Raw genomic sequence first — 21,612 nt, forward strand, 5'->3', positions numbered from 1 at the left:
AAAAAAAACAAAAAAAAAAAAAAAAAAAAAAAAAACCCACAAAAACTTAACTGCTTTATTAGAATAGACAAAGAAACTAAATGAAAAGAACATTTATACTTTTAATACTGGTGAGGTACTTTTAAAATTCTAGTGTTTAGATGTTTTTATATGATCAGTGCTGTAATAGAACCTAATTATAAAAGATGAGCAAGATACCATTTTAAATCCAAATGATAACCTGCTATGAAACCCTTCAAAACCAAGTATGAAATAAAAGATGAACTACTTTCTGTTACTTATGGTAACTAATCAAAGGAATGACATGTTAAAAGCAGAAAGTTGTTTACTTGCAAGCAATCAAATGACTAGCACAGTTACTGGCAAAGAACAGGCACTCAAATATTTGTTGAATAAATTAATGAATATTCAAAATGGAGATTTCCACTGACAATACATTAAATGTTTATGTTCTAAGTACAACATAATCAGTATTTCCTCTACATTAAAATTAAATGGGTAATTCTTTAAACCACTTTAACTGCAAAATATCAGGAAAATAAGTATGATATAATTACTACCTTAAATCAGTCAATTTGTATTCAAAATAATCTCAAAATGTTTATGTCAAGCCCATAGGTGAATTATGAAACTTAAGATCATGTATTTTATTTCTAATAAAGTGGTTAAATAAATTAGAATACATTATATCCAATACACTTCAAAAGAAGAATGAACTAAAACTTTGACACATCATAATATTCAAGTTTTCATTTATAATTTTAATTCTCCGTGTTAAAAAAATCTGTTAACATTCTAACTTAGGAAAAGTTAAAACTTCCTCCCTGCTCAAGTAGTAGTTATCCTCTGCTACATAAAAAACTAACATGAAAACTTAGCAGCTCCAAACAACATTGATTATCTCCTTTTCCATGAGTCAGAAATTTTGGATCAACAAAACTAGGTGGTTCTGACTCAGGATTCTTTATCAAGTTGTAGTCAAGACATCTTAAGTAGGTGGTTCTGGCTCAGATTCCCTGAATAATAACAGAAAATTCTGTAAATCTCTTGTGAATCATACTGGGGGGTTCACTCCATAGATAAAAACATGTTGACAGATCTCTGAGAAATTTCTCTATTTTAAACTTCTGCTAAGGGATACATCCCATGCTTCTTTTAAGCCTTATTACTTTGATTAAAAGATTCTGGCACCACCTCACATCTTTCTTAGGCCTTAACCAAAAGAACTTCGGATGTTCTAGGAATTAAAAAACACCTTTAACTAGGAGGGTCTCACTTAAAATTCCTCATGAGGTTCAATCAAGATACCACCTATGACTTCAGTTATCAGAGGGCATGGCTTGGAGCTGAATGACTTACTCACAAGATGGCCGATTAATATGGCTACAGCTTCTCACCACATGGATATCTAGAGTGGCTTGATGTCCTTGTAACACAACAACTGGTAATCCATGAGTCAGAAGTTGCAATGTCTTTTATGACCCATCCTTGGAAGTTACTGAATTCTCTACTAAGATAACAACTCACTAAGAATACTACACCCTTGAGGAGACGGTAGGGTATTTCACTGAAAGAGAGAATTTAAGACATTTGAGAATTTATCTAAAATGGAAAAAAATTATTAAAACTTGCTAGAAAAATTGGTTTTACTGCTATTGCAGTGCAATAAAACCCTTTCATGAGGGTTTCTAGTGATAGGATGTGTTTTCTATTATTATGAATATTAAAAACTAAGCAAGTACTTTGGTGTATAGTGAAGCTAAGATACAACTACTCCTTTAGGTGCGCGTGTCTGTGAATGAACTGTTGGACTGACAGCGAGACATTTTAGTATGAAGCAGGGATCATAAGAGGCTAAAACAAAAAATATTCTTACTGCTTTCACTACATAGCATTTCTCATTACTGCTTTGCCTTTCACTAGAATAAATTTATTCTTGTTTTTTTACTCTGTACCAAAGCCCTAACATACACAATACTAGCAGAGAACCTATTATGAAAACAGATACTAATTTTTACAAAACCAACTGATTGCCACATTTGCAAAGTCTTGCCAACAACTATGTATTATAGCAGGCTTTTTTCTCTCCATAATGTTATATGTAAACTTAGGTGAAATTAAATCAGAAGGGCATTCAAGTGAATAATCATTAGGTAAGGGAAATAATTAAAATATCAAAATTCTACCTTCTTAAGTTGAAGTTTAACCAAATTTATTTTTAAGAAAAGACAAATTCTGAAAATGCTCCCTGAATTCTAGTCTAACATTTTGACTGCTGAGAACATTGTGGAACATTAGAAAACACTTAAATGAAAAAAAAAAAAAAGGATCCTTTTGGTACTGTATTACATATTTCTTACATCCTAATTGCAACTCACTATATTTACATAATAAAACCTTCAATAGCTGGGAAATTAGTTCAGTATTGCCACTGCCTGCCTCAACAAGCCCAAGGTCCTGAGTTTGATCCCTGGTACAAAAACAAAACAAAACAAAACTTCAATAAACATTCACATACACATACAAAACCTTTTCAATTTACAGTAGAGGATGGACAATTAGGATACATCCACTCAAAATACAACTAACACATCAAAAACTGTAAACCCAGAAAATATTTAAGGGTGCAGAAAATATCAGTATGTACCTAAGTGAAAAAAAACGCAGGCTAAGTTATAATGATAACATCACAGAAAAGATTTTTATGCATTGTGTGTACAAAAAAAATCAAAGGCTGTAATTTAAAATGTGTGGAAGTTATCACTGACAGTTAACAGATTTATGTGTTTTTCTCATTTTGTTCTTTAGACAGGGTCTTGCTGTTACTCAGGCTGCCCTCCAAATTGAAATACACCTGTGTCAGTTTTCTAAGTAGCCAGGGTTACAAGTGTGCGCCATTATGCCTGGATATTTTTACTTTTTTTTTCCTTTAAATGTTGCTATGTATCTCAAATTTTCTAAAGTAAACATTTATATTTTCTGATTATCAAAGTATTAAAATAAGCAACTGTGTACACAAAATATTATGCTATGTTACCGGCTCACAACTATTTTTTACAATAATATGAACAATGAAATATATTCAGAGATTTAGGTTCTTCTGTGGTTATAAAAGCATGAATATTTATTGCAGCAAATGTGAAAAATATGGAAAATTATTAAAAAGTAAGTTATACACCTCAGAATTGCAGTCCAAAGGTAAACAACAAAAATATTTAGCATTTTGCATAATAAGAATAACAACATGTAATTTTTAACTGCTCAATGTATTGCAAGCAAATTGGTAAACAAAACTTTAAGAGCTGCATGACAGAATCATATTATACTGCTGGATAGATAGTTCATTTTTTTATTATCAACTAATACTTTAATATATATATATATCCACATAAAACTAAACCCAGACAAACTTCTTCTGTGCATTGTATTTCTTTTTTATACATTACATCAAACTAGATCAACAATTATGTTTCTATTTATTTTTAAGGCTTCTTAATATATACTAAAATAAAAACTACTTTCTGGGGAAAAAAGTGTCAATTGTTTTTTCTCCAGGCAGGCATCAATCTGTTCACCTCACAGACAAAGACAGCATGGGATAATACCTTTTAAAAAAAATTTTTGGTCACTTAGTAATTAAAACTGTCAGTTTATACTACCTGCTAATTAAAATGAACTAAGACACGGTGGTATGGTGGTATTCACATGCTTATTAGCAACTTGCATTCCTCTTCTGTGAATTTTTTGTGCAGGAATCTTGCCTGTGTTTTTGGGAAGGAGCTGTTGCCCTGTGGATTTCAGAGTAGCTAATCTCTATAATTTCATGGGCCAATTCCTTAAAACCAAACCAAACCAAAACTCTCTTTTTACATATAGGTCCTGTCTCTCTGGAAAACCCAAATATAGTAGTGTGTTCAAAAATTTCTTAGTGATTTATATGTTATTTATTAAAGCTTAGTGATTTCCTCCATATGCTTTATGTTTAGAAATTCTTTTCAAGCCAAATCACTTACTTGTAAATCACCCTCTGTTCCTTCAGGTTCAATTTTTGATGGTGGGCATCCTAAGAAAACAAGTGAAAGTTAGGTAAGCACATAATTTTTGCATTACATTTCAGTATAATGATGAATTGATTATGTCATTAAAACACTCTGAAAGACTGATCAGAGATTATTCCTGGCTGCCAGGCAACCCAGTCAGATGCTGGTCGATGGCACTTGCTCCTTTGTTGTAACAGCAGAGAATAAGGCATTATTTTCCTTCTTCTACAGATACACTTCCAGTTACTAAAGTCATGTTTTCTCTTATAATAAAGGTAAAATAACTACTATCATTTCATGATCATTTTTCTTGAATTGGAAATCAAAATTTAACAACTTACCAATACAGGATGACCAAGATTTGCATTTTGTTAATTTTGATAGGAAAATATAACAGTAAATATGAAAACAATTGTCAAACTTATTCAATACAGGAATTAACTTTTTGAAATCAATGCTTGGGATAGTACATAAACAAACGTACTGTTCAAGTGACACAGGGTAAACTGCTAAGTGGTTAAGGTACAGTAGCTAAATTACTTAACCACAGCTTCACGCAGCACCAAAACATATTTGAGGTGGGCCTGTTGCCACATGTAAGTTAACACCAACTACTGAGAAGGCTAATGTAGGAGGTGTCCGAGTTTGAGGTCAGGCCTGGCAACTTAGCAAGATCATGTCTCAAAATAAAAAAGGCTGGGCATGTAGCTTAGTGGTAAAGCAAGTGACCTGGTATGTGTGAACCCTAAATTGTATTAAGCATCTCCACATTTTTACCTATGGTTTGTTTCATAATTAATTTTTTTTTCAAATTCTTCTATAAAATACCATCTTAAAAACATACAAATTACAATGTAGTCCAACACATTTTGATTCAGTTACTTTACAGAGAAAATTGTTTCTATTAATGAAGATATTTTCAGCCAGGCACTGATAAAACCAGCACTCTGGGAGGCTGAGACAGAAGGACTGAATCTGAGTCCAGTCCGGGCAACTCAGTGAGACTGCGTCCCAGAATAAAAACAAGGGCTGGGGAATATAGCTTAGTGTGAAGACCTGGGTTCAGTACTGGATGTGGTGACATTTTCCTTCCTAATCTGAAGAAACAAAAAGCAACTCTTAGCTATCTTTCCGTTTTTGGGGAGAGATGGGTTTTAGTATTATTTTTGTTTTGTTTGTTTAAGCATAGACAATCTTAAATGAAACTGAATTCTTCCCCCAAAATTTATATGCTTTAGAATTAAACATCTTAATAAACTGCAAGATAAACAAAGGAAGAACAGACACAAGTTATGATATCAGTCTTTAGTACTGCACGCCAGAGTTCTGTGACTGAATGCCCACCTACACTACAGTACTGCAAGTTCTCTTTTTGTCTGAATACCAATACGGCTGATAAGACGTTCGTAAGTGGAATACCACACCCTAATGGTAACAGCTCTACTCTACTGCTCCCTCTTCTTCACCCCCGATTTTCTCAAACCCTTCTTTTAAAACCTTTGTCTTATCTAAAGGCTACTTATAGGCTCTTCAAAATAATAGATTCAATTGGTAAGCACTGTTAATTAACAAATAAATACTGGCTAAGAGCCCAGTATTTCATCTTTACCTCTTTTGAGCTTTCAAAGCTTGGTCACAAAACATAAAATCTGGCTTGTTTAAAGTATGACTACTTTGTGTCAGCTTTGAAGAAAGGTGACTTGTGGTGCATGTAATAGATGAACACACTGAGGAAATAAACAGGAATGTCTACCTTGAGAAATATCCTCTATAGCTCTTCGAATACCTCTATCGAATGCCCTAGCATCAGCAGGACTTTGAAAGGTAAGGCCAAACTTCTTGTCATCAATCTTCCAATGATGGAATGTTGGTGTGACCTTATTATAAATGAGGTCTTTTTTAAGAATACATTCCAAAACCACCTGTAAAAAGTCAAATACGAAAGTTAATACACATATACTTAATATAGCTGTTAGATACAAACTCAGGTGAGCAAAGTTTTACTTTTCAAATAAATATTTTAATAAATTTTAAAATAGAGGCCTTGAACTTAATCTACTCAACAAAGCTGATAATAATGAAATTAAAATGAGATAAAGACAACTGTGCATGGTCCAGCATGGGGGCCAACATCTGTAATCCCAGCACTCAAGGCTGAGACAGGAGGACTGCTGTAAGTTAGAGGCCTGCCTAGAATACCCAGCAAGACCATATCTAAAAAAAATTAAAAATAAAAAAAAGAATAAAATAGACCATGCAAGTTATACAGTATTTTGTTATAACTCCCATGTCAAAAAAATAGGCACATTCCTGTTTCATACAAAATCTCCAGAAGGCTGTACCAAGAATTATTTCTGAGGAAGAGGCAGAGAGGTGGTAGTAAAAAGAAGTATGATTTCTTAAAATCACTTTCCTAAATTTCTTAAAAGATCCATTCACATTTTGTTTGAAGAGGTAATGGTCCTTGCAGATGAAAACACCTGCCTTGCCACTTTCTCATACTCAGTAGTTTACCTTACATTTTGAAACTTTAATTACCACATCTCAAAAATATAAATAGCAATGAAATACCAATGTACATTAATGTAAAGAGGTTATGTAATGTTGAGGACAATATACCTTTGTTTACATTTTTCATTTTTATTTTGAAATAAGTTCAAGTTTAAAGAAAAGTAACAAAAATAAAATAAAAATCCCTGTCTCCCTTTTATTTGGGTTTGCTACCTGTTCAACATTTCCTCTCTGTACACACCCACAAATAAATGTTTATCTATTTTATTCTAAATTACTTCAAGGAAGTTACCTATATTATATGTCCCATTACTCTTTAATACTTGAGTATTATTTCCTAAGAATAATGTTGTTCTTTTATGTAATTATAGTACAATTATGAACTTCAGAAAATTTAAAACTGAAAAAACGATTTTATCTATTTTGTAGCTTATATTCTAATTTTCACTATGCTAATAAAGACTTTTATACTTTTTATTTGTTGGGGTAAAGTGGTGAGACAGGGCCTTACCATGTAACTCAGGCTGGTCTTGAATTCAGTACATAGCCCAGGCTGGCCTTCATTTGGGTGATCCTCCTGTCTCAGCCACCTGAGTGCTGAGATTACAGGTGTGCACTAAGAAGCCCAGCAGTATAGCAGTATTGGGGTTTTTTTTTCCTCATTGAGTTTATTGGTACATTTTAGGTATACAGTACACTTACATTCATTATTGGGATCTTGTAACTTTACGTGACAGATCATGGTTCTCATTTTTTTCCCTTGTCCCTGCCCTCCCTTCATCCCCTCCTCCCCTCCCCATTTACAAATACCTTATTTCCATTTTTTCATTTTCTCCTATTTTTTTCTTTGCCCTTATTACCTTTCCCCTACCCTTCCCACTTTCCCTACACCTTTAGCCCTTTTCTTCCTATTTCATATTGTTAATTATATCATTAGGATCTTATGTACTATTATAGTTTTTCACACCAGAGAAACTATTCGGTATTTACACGTGACTTATTTATTTCACGTAGGAGTACATCCTCAGTATGTATCCACTTTTCTATGAATGAATCTAATTTCTCATTCTTTATGGCTTAGTATTCCATTTTATAGAAAAACCACATCTTCTTTATCCAGTTTCCAACTGTTGGGCAGATGGGCTGTTTCCAAGTTTTAGTTATTACAAACCGTGCCACTGTAAACATAGATGCGCATATATCACTGTGATATGATTCTTTTAATTCTTTTGGAAAGATACCCAGCAGAGAGATGGCTCGGTCAAATGGAACCTCTAGTCCAAGCTCTTTGAGGTATCTCCATATTGATTTCCAAAGTGGTTGCACCAGTCTGCACTCCCACCAACAATGGAGAAGGGTTCCTTTCTCCCCACAACCCTGCCAACATTTGTTATTGTGTGATTTCTTGATAGCAGCCATTCTTTGTGGGGTGAGGTGGAATCTCAGTGTTGTTTTCATCTGCATCTCTCGAATGACCAGTGATGTGGAACATTTTTTCATATATTTACTTGCTGCTTTTACTTCTTTGTTGGAGAAATATCTGTTCATTTCAGATGCCCATTTCTGAATCAGGTCTTTATATTTGGAGCGGCTGATTGTTTTGAGTTCTTTATATATTCTACATAACAGTCCTTTGTCTGAGGAGCAGCTGGTAAAAATGTTTTCCCACATTGTAGGTTGTCTCTTAGTTCTGTTGATGGTTTCTTTTGCAGTGCAGAAGTTTCTTAATGAGATCCTAGTTGTTGATTCTTTCTGCTAGTTCCCGTGCTGCTGAGGATTTGTTCATAAAGTCTATTCCTATGCCAATGTCTTCAAGAGTTCTGCCTAACTTATCTTCCAGCCAAATGTAGTGTTTCTGTTTTAATATTTAGATCTTTAATCCACTTGAATTTTAGTTTAGTGCATGGTGAAAGATACAGGTCTAGTTTTAATCTTTGGCAAGTTGAGATCCAGTTTTTCCAACACCATTTATTAAAGAGGCTATATTTCCTCCAGGGAGGATGGTCAGCTCCTTCGTCTAAAATGAGGTAGCTGAGTACATCTGGAGTTGTTTTTTTGTCTTCCAATCTGTTCCACTGATCCTCAGGTCTGTTTCTTTGTCGTGCTGTTTTTATCATAGTGGCTTTGTAGTATAGTTTCAAATTGGGAATTGTTATACCTGCTGCCATGTCTTGTTGCCTAGGATGGCTTTTGCTATTCTAGGCCTCTTATAGTTCCAAATGAATTTTTGGAATCTTTTTTCTAGTTCTGTGAAATATAGTGATGGAATTTCAATTGGCAATGCATTGAATCTGTCTAGCAGTTTTGGTAGTATGGCCATTTTCACTATGTTCATTCTTCCTACCCAGCAGCAGGGGATATCATTCTAGTTTCTCATATCCTCTTCAATCTCTTTTTTCAGAGTGCTGTAGTTTTCAGTGTAGAGGTCTTTTGCTTCTTTCATTAAATTGATTCCTAGATACTTCACTTTTTGGATGCTATTGTGAAAGGAATTGTTTCCCTCATTTCTCTCTCAGTGAGTGTTATTTGTGACAAGACGGCTATTGATTTTGGGGTGTTGACCTTGTATCCAGCTACTCTGCTAGAAGTGTCAATTAAGTCTAGAAGTCTTTGGTGGAGTTTTTTGGGTCTTCAATGTGGAGCATCATATCATCAGCAAATAATGACAGTTTAACTTCTTCCTTTGCTATTTTTGTTGCTCAGTATTGTCTTTTTAAAAACTTCCAGTACATGATCCATTCCAGGGATCATGCATTAAATTCAATTTTAATGTTCAGTCTTTTTCAATATGGAATGTGTATACCACTGTGTTTTTCATAATATTTATATTAATACTTTTTTTGTGGGGGCACTGGGGCTCCAATTTAGGACCTTGTGCTTGTGAGGCAGGCAGCGGCACCACTAAGCTAAATCCGTGGCCTCATAATATACTTTTAACAAACATTTAATTGTCACTATCACTATTCAAAAGTGATCCTAAAAATGTACCTGATTAATACACAAGTAAAACTACACATCTTAATTATTTATGAATACGTTTAAAATAGAATTAAAAACAATGCATATAAAAGCCAGATCCCATATCCTATTTCATGGCTTCAAAGAATTCATACTGACCTCAAATAATTGTTTACTTATTTATTCTTTACACCTGCTGCCCCCACTAGAACTTGAATACTCAATGAGTAGGGACTTGGACTTGTATTTTGCCGAATTCCTGGACCTGGAAGGGCACACCGTCTATGATTGCTTGGTAAGTACCAGGTGAAACAGTGTCTTTTCCCTGCCCCTCTCTATTCAGGTCAGCATTATTACCTGAATGCGTCTTTCACCCATCTGCTTACAACCTCTTCAGGTCCCTTCACTGCTCTGCAGGTGGAGTGGCAATTTTCACAAAAAGTGTAAGCTTCATCAGAGGACTCCCTTGCTCCACTGACTTCAAAGCAAGTGTCATTTCAGGAATTTTCACACCAAAATTCTCCTCATGGCCCACTAGGACATGTGGGCTGGGCTTGGTCTGTTCAAGCTCTATTCTCATTCCCAACCTTGTCATCACACTGGCTGCTCAGTCGCCCACAGGGCTGTGCCTTCTCCCTGGAACCCTCTATTACCTTGTTAATGCCTTTTCCTTATCTTTAAGATCTGAACTCACACAGCTCTCTAAAGAAAGCCATTCCTGACCCCTAGACTGATTACAGTCTGGCAAGTCTTCTGATACACATAATTACCTGTGTTTATAATTTTAAAATCAGCATCATTATTTGTACAATGTCCATCTCCCCCATTAGTCTTCAAGCCGGGAGAGATTGAAGACTGACACCTAGGGTGATCATTGTGTCCTCAATCCTTACAATATAGTAGCAATTACACATTAGGTATTTGACAAGTATTCCTCCTCAGATAAATGCACATTTCCGTATTTTTCTATAAGTTTTCAGGTTTTATGCATCCTAGAAACTTACTCATGGGTCACAGATTTGGAACACCTAATCTACAACTGAGTGATTTAGGTTCAACCCAAGCACTGGTATGGCTTTCTCACAAGAGCCTGATATCAGCATTCAGAAATTCTGTTAAGTTACTATTAGAAGCTACAATAAAATAAATTCACATTGAATGAAGCCAGCCAAGGTAGTATAGCAAATGCTATACAGATCAATGCCACTGTTGAAAGGTGATTTTTAAACCTTTATCAGCATAGCACTATGATTCTTGATAATTTCTTATTCATGAATATATAATCAAAAAGGTAACTAAGAACCACTCATTTATTCAGAAGCAATACAACAAAACTGCCTCGGGAGTTTTGCTACTTTCATAACTGTCCAAGCACTGGAAAAGAAAGAACATACACCCAGAGTTTTTATAAATCAGTCACCTTTGCTAAGTCATTTCCCCCAGATTTACTACTTCTCACACAACCATTCTGCAGCAATAATAATAACAACAATAAATTCAGGATGAGTTTCAAGAATTCAAGAAGTACAGTACTGTCATTAGGAATTGTTGCAATTTTTTTTACGATATTCATTAGTAAACAGTAGATAAAAACATTTTAGAAAACAAAGTTAAATAAAATTATTGCAAAGGGGGCAAACATAACGTGAGTTTGATCCCATAGGTTTTATTATATAAAATATCACAAATGACATTTAATATATGAAACTATTATTACACTAATCTCTACCACTAATTTTCAGATGGCGTCTATTTTTTACAGACTCCCAAAATTAGCAGAAAACTGAGTTTAAGGATGAGCTTTAAGATACACCGAGAAGGAAACGGAAAGAAGGATGACCAGCTCTTATCCTATGCAGAAAAGCACTCCATGCGGAAGGCCTACAAAAACTGAGTTTACACACTGTAACAACTGGTTAAAACCATTTGCTAACTAATTATGAATTAAGACTTCAATTTTTTACTCACTTTTACTCACTTAATACTAAAAAATAGTATGAAGAAAAAAACATTTTACTATAGAGTATACTTACTGTAGCAGAAAACTACCTTTAGGAAAAGGCTGTAATAATGGTAGTAGATATTATAAATTTGGCATAGGTAGTGAAACAGAAAAAAAGCAAGAGATCTTTGGCAAAACTATCTAATGTCTTTATAGGTGACTTTATAATACAGTTCCTACAACATTTTCCTCAAACATTTTCACAATTCTCACAACCTCCATGCCCAAAGTCTAACAGTCTCTTACATATTTAAGTCACACAATGAAAAATAAAGATGGAGTTTTGTGACAACAAGGACAATGTATAGTACATCTTAGTTAAGAAACGGGTACCAACCGGTGACCTAAAATCAAGAATCAAACAAAACAAAAAAATGACATAGAAAGTTGTATCAAGTAAGTAAAGTGAAGAATGCTTCATAAAGACTTTTATATGTGATCAATACTAAATCTACATTCATGAAAAGCAAAAACAAGTTTAAGGGCTTGAAGGATTTTTTAAAAATTCTGACTAGGAACTACTCTTCACTTCTCTCAACCATACAGAACAACAGTGTGTTCCAATTTAAACCTACTGGGGTTTTCACTGTATTTATTCTTTATCTGGAGATAACATTAGTATTCATAGTCACAAAGAAGCTGAATTCACTGTTTCCTGTATTTACGATTTGCATAATTTGCAAATAAGCCATACAAAACACTAATTACTATACATCTTTGCCAAAAGATTTTAAGCAACTAACCCAACAATATTATTACTCTGATAAGTAGTAGTGGTAAATTATCCCTGGCCAACATGAAGCTTCACCTATTACCTACCACTGTTACAGAAAAAGGGACCCTACACAACTTAAGTGGTTACTCTCCCAAAACATGACTTACTCGTAGGTAGAATGTTGTAAGAGAACACAGGACATGAGGAAGTCTGAGTTCTGTTAAGACTATCCTAAAGTGGACTGCTAGAAACCATCAAAACATAATCATGGGCTGGGGATTTAGCTCAGTGGCACCGGGTGCCTGCCTTACAGCACAAGGTGATGACCTATATCCCTGGTACCAAAAAAACCCTCAAAAACCCCCCAAACCATAATCATAACCAGGTGTGGGCATGAACTCCTGTGAGCCTAGCACTCTGGGAGGCTGAGGCAAGGAGGGTCACAGTTCAAGTCTAGCATGGGAAACTCAGTGAACACCAAAATAAAGGAGCTGGAGATGTAATTCAATGCCAACTCCCTGGGTGCAATCTCCAGTACTACATAATGAAAATAAAACAAGAAAACACCATAACCTTAAAACTCACCTGCCGTTCCTAACCTCCAAATATACTTAAATAATTAGAATTAAAAGTTAAATAAACTTTCTGGGATAAAGTAGTTCTGGAAGTATGTGAATTTCATCAGGTCCCCAGGAAAGCATTCATAAGATATAAGATAAAAACGTAAAAGTGTATCAGTGGCCCTACCCATTCCTATATAAAATTTTTATAAAACAAATATTAATGTTAAGCCCAAATCATAAACTACAAAGAGAATGTTACCAAAGTAATTTACCAAGAATAATCCTTAACTGAGGGATAATTGATCCATTAAGAATATGGTTATGTAAAGGTTCAAGATTCCAATGATAAATGTAACTGTACTGTATACTTAAAAAGTACCAATAAACTCAATGAAGGAAAAATAAAAAAGAAAAGAATATGGTTGGTTAGCAAAGAAGAACAAATTAAAAAGTCACGTTTTAGAATCAATACTAGAACATTTCAGATTTCCCATTATCTGCAAGTATTTTGGGATTATGAATGAAGATTATTAACTAAAAAAAGGTATAATGAAAAAAACTAGAAAAAGCCCCAAGAATTCAAGAGCACCTAAATATACACAATGACTACACTGAAAAACAAAAATCAAATTCTCACATACCAATAGTCTAAGGAGAATGTTAACTGCTGCGATCAGACAGAATGCAGTCAAATTTAGGAAAGTGACTATAAAAACAGAAATGTTGTAGTTGTATTTGGTAGAACAACTTTGTGTTGCAACACAGATCTAAGTTTATTAGGACATGTAAGTTTAAAGTCTTTACTATCCAGATATGTACATTGCTTTGGGAACCAAAAATGTAAAGAAGATTTCAATTCTTTTAACCCAATGGTAACAAAAAGCACAAATACTTTTTATTTTGTTTTTATTCTTTCTTTTAAGGTCAAATAGATGTTAATGAAAAATACAAATAAAGAAGAGAATCCTGGAATTTAAAAAAAATTACTATGACAAATTTATTAAAATTTGACAGAGTTGAAGGGAGAGAGTAAAAGTGACTTCTCTATACCAGGCAGAATTAAGAGAGGGAAGAAAGGTGGTTAAAAAGAATGGACACTTGTAAGTATCCAAAATAAAATGAGTAAGCTATGAAAAACAGAAAGGATAGGAACACAGCACATAAAAAGAAACTGTAAGAAGAACTGGCACAGTAACTAATTAAGTTTGTGGGCTTTGCATTTAAGATCAGCAAGGTAACCAGACAGTCCACAAGTTACTGTTCTGCTGACTTCTGAGAACTAAATGAAGTACAATTATATTAAATATTCAAAAGCCATAGATGACACAGTAAACCTTCAATAAACACTAGTGGTGGTGCTGGTGGTGGTGCTGGACACTCAGTGCTACACTGGTCTATGGCAAGTTAGTGGCTTTGAGAAGATGGGAGGACATTCATTACTCATAAGGGGACATCATTTCTGAATACAGCAGAGGGAGGAGTTGGAGTGATAAATACAGGTAGCATACTAGGGCTTTAAAGAGATTATGGAAACAGATTCAAAGAGCTTAATAGTCTCTTAGTTACTTTTCTCTTGTTGCTGAGACAAAATACCTGAAACAAAAAGTTAACAGAGGAAAAGTTTATTTAGCTCACAATGTGTAGAGGTTTCAGTCCATAATCAGCTAGCTGGCTCCAAGGCAGGGGAGATGGCAGAGGGGCATCCCAGAGGAGAAACAGTTCATGGCAGGAAGACAGCAAAAGCAACAAGGGGTCTTAACAGTGTCTTTCTGCCCTCTTCCTCTTACCCTGGCTACTTGGAGCAGGTAGCTCTCATGCCCTTAATCCTAGCACCCTTGAGCCTAGCACTGTACCATGAATCAGTTCCAGCATCATACACCCTCAATCCTCTGAAAGCCCCACCTGCGACCACATGAGGCTTTGGGGGGACATCTACACTTAAGACCTAACACAGCAAATGCTTCCATTTCTAATACTTTCCCTTCACCAGAAAGAAACTCTAGGGTAAGAATTTATACAAGGAGTGGTGGTGGTGGGGTAGCTAAGTAACTAAAACTTTTAAAGATGTGTTCTAATTTATTTTGGGAAACACAGAGCAAAATTCATCATAAAATTATTGTATTGTTTGCCAAAGCATTTAAAGTAGATCAAGCCAAAAATAGTTATAAGTGCACTCTGTTTTACTAGTAACAACTAATAATTTAGGAGAAGTTTTCAATTAGCAATAATCGCTCCTTGCATAAACCTCACTGGCTACAATACTGCCACTATGCAAAGCTACAACTAATAATTTAGAAAAGTAAAATTAAATATATACTTTTAAAATAATATATACTTTATTAAAGTTGCTACCTCACAAGGTGATTACATATTTAAATAATACTATCTAATACCAAAATTGTAGTAGTAACTTTCTGAAGTACCTAAAAAGTCATTTTCTGAAATAAAAATTTAAAGTACTTGATAACTAAATTGCTAATTTGCATTTCAAATAATATAAATGTCAGTTTTCTGGATGATACAAAAACTAGTATCACATGGGCCAGGGATTTAGCTCAGTGGTTCTGCCGCCTGCCTCGCAAGCACAAAGACCTGAGTTCGATTTCCGGCACCAAAAAAAAAAAAAAAACACCCCTCCAAAAAACAAAAAACTAGTATCACAGACAAGCACTTAGGTGCACACCTGTAATTCCAGCTACTTGGAAAGATGAGGTAGCAGGATCACAAGTTCAAGACCAGCCTGGGCAACATATCAAGATCCTGTCTTAAAACAAAACAAACAGAAAGTTTTACTAATTGTCTATTAATAAAAAAGTGTCTTCAACACTGTGTTTTGAGCTGAGGACCCTTTAGGGAAAAAAAAGTAACAGATCCAACAATGGCAGTAATTCTCATATAATAGTTCTTCTACAACAGGGAGGGAAGGGCAGACAAAAAGACAGTAAGGGAAGGAAGATGGCATCGTGTTTACACAATAGCACATTATTGTAACACACACAGCAACACGGGCAAGATGAGAGGTAAAGAGATGAAAAAGATGAAATAAAATCAAGAATAAAGACTTGTTTAAACAATGGAGGAATAACTGGTAATTCCTAGGCTTGTGACTACTGAAGGGCATCAAAATGTGCATCAACATCAAATCTCCCAAAAGTCTAAGATTTTCTGTAGTGTAGCATAAAAGTTAACTAAAAAGACAAATTCATTGCTTTAAGAATACTCAAGATTTAAAAATCTGAGACTACAAGGTTTTATCCATGTATAAATCTTCAAGATCATTAAGGCCCTCCTTGGATGGTCTACCTAAGTTTTTGCTAACCTACCCCTAAAAACCTCTCTATGCTCCCCTTCCCCTCTTTCTTCCCCTGTAGCACTGTCTTAGCATATCATTTGGGGGGGGTGGGTAGCAGGGATCAAACTCTGGCCTTGCAGTTGTGAGGCAGGCAGCAGAACCACTGAGCCAAATCCCCAGCCCTAGCATATCATTTTATGTATTTATATTCCCCTAAGAATTGAGATTTCCATTTTTACTCATTTAAATATTCTCAGTGCTGAATGTGGCATACAGTAGTTGCTCAACAGTATCTGTTACTTGAATGAAAGACTCAGATTTAAAAACAGAATATTTAGAGGGAATACTACAGGATTCAGTTAAGTTCCTTTAGTGTAAAGTAAGGCAACACAGGGGCTACCGATACATGAATGAGTAGTTTACAAAATTGACAAAATTTAAAAGGTAAGTATTAATAATAAAAGATACTGAAGCCATTAAGAATCTCGTGAAAGTAGAAGAAAAGTGGAGGCAAAGTAACAGAGAAGGTATGAAACTGAACAGTAGAAGAGGGGAAAGGAAAAAAAGGACACAAAATGGTAAAATTCCTTAAATGAACCAGTTCTGGGTAAAAACCAGATCCAAGCAAATTGCCTCCTAAAATTAAGACCAGAAAGTCAAGACAGCAAAGAAAATTAGGCAAGAGGAATGAGGAGGCTCAGACCCAGCTGCTGTGAAGCAAAGCCACAACAGAACGGTCATCTGAATGGGGCCAAGGGTCAAGGGAGGGATTCTTAGTAAAGCAGGTGATAGAGCAACAGCCTGCAGAGGACATTTGGATAACAACACTGCTGCATCATTTCAACTCCAACTCCCACACTTCTCCTAACTGCGGTACTCTAGTGAACAGAACCAGTCTCTTTCAGGAGACAAAACTGCTAGGAAGGCTGCATCCGAAGGAAAAAGCTAATGCAGACAGTTCATTTTCAGTGGCAGAACACTTCTGTGGAAGAACTGTGCTTTCACGATGGAATAATTCATAGAGGTGCAGTGGAAACAATGTTCAACAAAGGCAGAAAGAGGATTTCCTTGCTATTTTAAGATATCCACATGGTAGAAAGGCAACAAAGTCTAATTTTTAATAGAACTACTGCTATATCTACTTAATTTTCTTCCTAGAAAATGCATGTTCTAATTTCATTTTAGGCTCCAATAATTTATAAGAAAATTGTTATTTTTTTAAAAAGAGTTCTTCTAAAGCAACAGACCTATTATTTTAAAGGCACTTTAATTTTAATAAACTTTTTATCCACAACCTACTTAATAATCCTGAAAATGTTTCTTGGTTTCTCTTTCAAAATTAATTTGTCACTGTTAGGCTTGGCCTGGTTGTGAAATGGTTAATGAATATGCTCAATTCCAAGCTAGAGTTTGACAAGATACAAGAAACTACAAAACAGGCAGCCAATGCAGATGCAGGTGCTATCTCTAGTCGACAAAAGCCGTGCTATCAGACACAGAACAAAGGATGGGATGCTCCCACCAAACAGCTAACAATTACAAAGTATAGCATCTTTTCCGTGCCAAATCACCTGAAAATATCCACACATCTGCCTTGATTGCTGCATGGACCCCCAACCATAAAGATCTGGTCTGCCCCCTACATGTAATAGACCTCTCTTCGAACAACCTATGAAGTTTCTGCAATCTTTTGTGCAGTGCCGGCAGCCTCTTGGTTACAGTCAGTCCGCCTCTGCGGGTGAATAAAGTCTGTACCTCTTTGCTTTCACTAGCATGCTTGGGCGGCCTCATTCTTCTGCGCCGTTTGTCACAATCACTGTACGTTTATTTTGGTAGCTATTTTACAACCTCGTTTATTCTGTTCTTACAGAGCACCCTAAACAGTTCAGTTGTTTTAAGAGTACTACTGTACACCTTTCCACTTAACCTACTCCATATTTTGTCATCTTGCGTCACATAATATGCTTTATAAAGCACTACTTCAAATTAGTAAATTTACATTCTTCTGTCTACTATATTAAGAATACCTGTTTTAAACCCTGTAGCAATTAAAATTTTTAGTTTTCTGATTAGTAATTAGCTTTTTGATAAAATGTTGATAAGATGAAAGTGTTACACTTATAAAAGAGCCATGACAGCTAATAAAAACTAACGCAAAATAGAAGTTTCTATCATGAGGAATGTGGAGTTCTTGATTACCTAAACAAAGGAAATTAAATTTTAGCCAGCATTTTACAAAATAAGTGATTCAAGATAAATTGTATTAAAGAATTAAAGATACCAAAGTTATATAGATTTTAGAAGGAAATGGAAGATGCAGTTCATATACATTGAGAGGGGTTCTGCAATTCTTTCCTTGACAAGGATGGGTCCATCTCCATGCATCTGTGAAGAAGCCTTGTTTTTCTTTAAAATTCTTTCTCAATCATTAATTAAGCATGAAGGCCAATTACGCATTGTTTTCTAGCTCTTTTCTCAGGCAGACACAGGAAAGAAAAAAAATTAAAAAGACAGCTCGGAGGCTCTCCCTACTTCTACCCTATAAAGGTCAAACAGTTGGGAAGGTCTAATCTAGAGTACCAAAAGGAAATAACCTCTCCCTCTAGAAGAAGCACAAAGGAGAGCAAGTTACATTAAGTCCCCAACTTACAACATTTGAGTAGCAAACGTTCACCGATATGAATGGACCTCGCATCTGGCTTTTTAATGCTTTACTGATTTATAGATTTCTGTCAAAGGGGTGTAAGACTCACTTTGTCAGACTTATGAAGGAACCCAACTTAAGAATGTTCTCTCACAGGTAGGTCAGGAACTTACTGCACAGGTCACCACAGGAAATAATTATTTCTGATCACTTAAGTCTGAGAACAAATGAGTACATAAATTCAACCGAGTTATACAAAATGATACCTTCTTAAAAAATCCTGGGCAGGTTGTGCTTGAGTAACTTGTAATACACTGCGAACAGCTGTTAAGACTATCTTGCTTAGGGGATAATGACATGGAAGAAAAGTGTGTACGTGCTCAGTTGGGGCACAAAGATTTTCAGTCCAGCTGGTTGAGTGTGCAGATGCACAACCTGCAGATATGGACAGCTGACTGATCACCCCTCTGAGAAGTCAAAGGAGATTTATTTTTAGTACAAGTTATGGTGAATCAAAGGCTGGAAAATCTGTCAAAACACTGCTTCCCTCATCATTAAGAAAAGCCATTTTTTTTGCTTCACCATGGTTACCAGTATTCTGATTTAAAAACATCTTTTAAAGTGTCTCTATTAGTCAGTAGGTGGCCACATATGTCTTTTCTTATTATTTACTAGTTCTTAAAGGGCACAAGTTAAGATAATAAGGGTAGGAGGGGCAAAAGCTTCATTTCTATAAATCATCTAAGGCAGAGATCCTAACATGTGGACTCAGGAAAATGGGTACAAAACAGATCTTAGCAGCTGTCTTTTACATAATTGTTACATAGCAAAACTATCAAAATGTACAGTTTATTTACTGAGAAAGCTTTTAAAAGAATGCTGTCACTATTCTGGGAAGAATCCTATGGTCTTAAAGTGATGGAGCACTTTACCAAAAAAAAAAAAAAAATTAAGAAATTAGAAACCACAAATATGAAGTAGAATAAAACTGACCAATATAAATACGTATGGAAATGGCTATTAGTGATCCTATAATGTATGTAATGTATGCAGACTTCAATTATATTAGCGAACTCTTGAGGAGTCGCACTGAAGTATACCACCCAACAGAGTGGGCTGACAGTCTGCTTATTTCAATGTTACTGTTTCATTTGATGTGGGACTCTTAATTTAACACTTTGCTATTTTCAATTTATAGCTATGAAGCCAGGCGTGGTGGCACACGCCTGTAATCTGAGCACTTGGGAGGCTGAGGCAGGAGGATCGCTGTGAGTTCGAGACCAACCTGGGCTACATAGTGAGTTCCAGTTCAGTCTCAACTACAAAGTGACACCCTGTCTCAGAAAAAAAAATTATAGCTATGAGTCATCTCCTATACCTCTGATCATATAAGTTATGGGGACTGCTTTACTACAGGTAATCCTGTATAAGAAATATGGCAATCCTCCAAATAAAAGCAATTTTTCCTTTGTATCTTATTACTATTCTTGTTTTACAAACAACTTTCCTCAATGAGAAATAGTTAGGTGAAACAATAGTTACTGTGATTCCTGATCAGTACTTCTAGAAGAAGCTAGTTTTTAATTAATCTATAACAAGTCCATACTCTAAGAATAGGCTAAATACTCTACTTTTTTTTTTCCTTCCTTCTTAATACTTGTCATAGGGAACAAGTTTATGTTCTCTCTGAATTCCACATTAATTCCACTAGCTTTTATGTTAAAGCCATACTTTGAACAGTCACAGGACCAATCAGAGCTATCTCTGACCAGCCTCATTTCAAGTTATAAGGACTTGGTTCTGAACTGTCCATCTCTATCAATATACCCGAAACTCTATTTTACTGATGTACTGCTCTATTTTACATCTAGGTAGCTTTTCCTTGTTCTTAGGCTTTTTCTAATAAGTTCTTGTCTTCAACTCTTACTTCATTACTGAACTTCTTCTTTTCCTTTTTAATTTTTACTATATAATAAATTTTCACAAAACTGCCTCAGTTCCTTACTATGCTCCTCAGTTTCTGAAATCCACCATTTCTTTTCCAACTACATTCTAGTTATCATTAGCTCAGATAAGAAGCATTTTAGTCTAGGACAGGTCACCATATCTAAGCTTTTTCTTAGATATCTGTGAGCTTATAAAAGTATTTGTAAATGCCATACACTATTTTAAGGCCAAAATCACTTGCAAATACTTAAACTCTTTAAAGATGACATGTTAAATTTATTACTTTCGCTTCTGACTTCAATGGGTTTCTTGCAATACTAAAAACACATACTAGTTAACTGAGACACACTGTACAATGTGTAATACCAAACACTGGAGCTGGATGTCTTTCAAGATGATTTAAGATAACTCTTCCTTTAACTGAGGAATAAATTGGGCACAAACAATTTAAGTAACTTTTTAAGTCACTAAAATAATTCAGCAGTAAATATTGAGGCTAAAACCAAAAAGGTTGTATTCAAATTGCTCATGAATGAAAGAACTACTTAGATCTTAAAATGCATTTCCAACAGAAATAACACAGAAGGTAAACTAGCTCAAACCATTCATAAATACATATTTAAGGGAGATTCTAATTATTTTCAAAGGTCTTAGAAATTCTGGCACTTTAATTAAAAGACAGCAAATTAATACCAAATACTAGCCTGAAATTCCAAAATATATATATATATATGTAAGGAAATATTTATCTAGGTAGAAGTTAATATTGTCAAAAATTAGGCTGGGCACAGTAGCTCACACCTAAAACCTAAGCTATGTGGCAGGCTGAGGCAAAAGAATTGAAAGTGTAAGGCCAACCTAGATTACAGTGAAATCTTGTTTCAAAATACAGAATATAAGTGAACAAGGGTGGGGATAAAGCTAAGTACTCCTTAGGTTT

The 21,612-nt window shown here is 35.0% G+C and overlaps 1 protein-coding gene and 1 non-coding gene across 2 annotated transcripts in view; both read right to left on the reverse strand.

Moving 5' to 3' along the window:
* Spred1 (sprouty related EVH1 domain containing 1) overlaps positions 1–21,612 on the reverse strand; it is an 88,363-nt gene that overhangs the window by 19,631 nt on the left and 47,120 nt on the right. The window contains exons 3-4 of the mRNA XM_010624643.3: positions 5,794–5,962; positions 4,014–4,063 (exon numbers count right to left, since the gene is read on the reverse strand). Coding sequence (XP_010622945.1) covers positions 4,014–4,063; positions 5,794–5,962 — 219 coding nt within the window. The remainder of the gene's footprint in view (positions 1–4,013; positions 4,064–5,793; positions 5,963–21,612) is intronic.
* Positions 14,928–15,068, reverse strand: LOC117286684. Its single transcript, XR_004517822.1, has one exon. It is a non-coding gene; the product is annotated as a U4 spliceosomal RNA (small nuclear RNA).

Source organism: Fukomys damarensis, unplaced genomic scaffold (assembly GCF_012274545.1).
Source record: "Fukomys damarensis isolate Sample0158 unplaced genomic scaffold, DMR_v1.0_HiC HiC_scaffold_17, whole genome shotgun sequence".
NCBI lineage: Eukaryota > Metazoa > Chordata > Mammalia > Rodentia > Bathyergidae > Fukomys > Fukomys damarensis.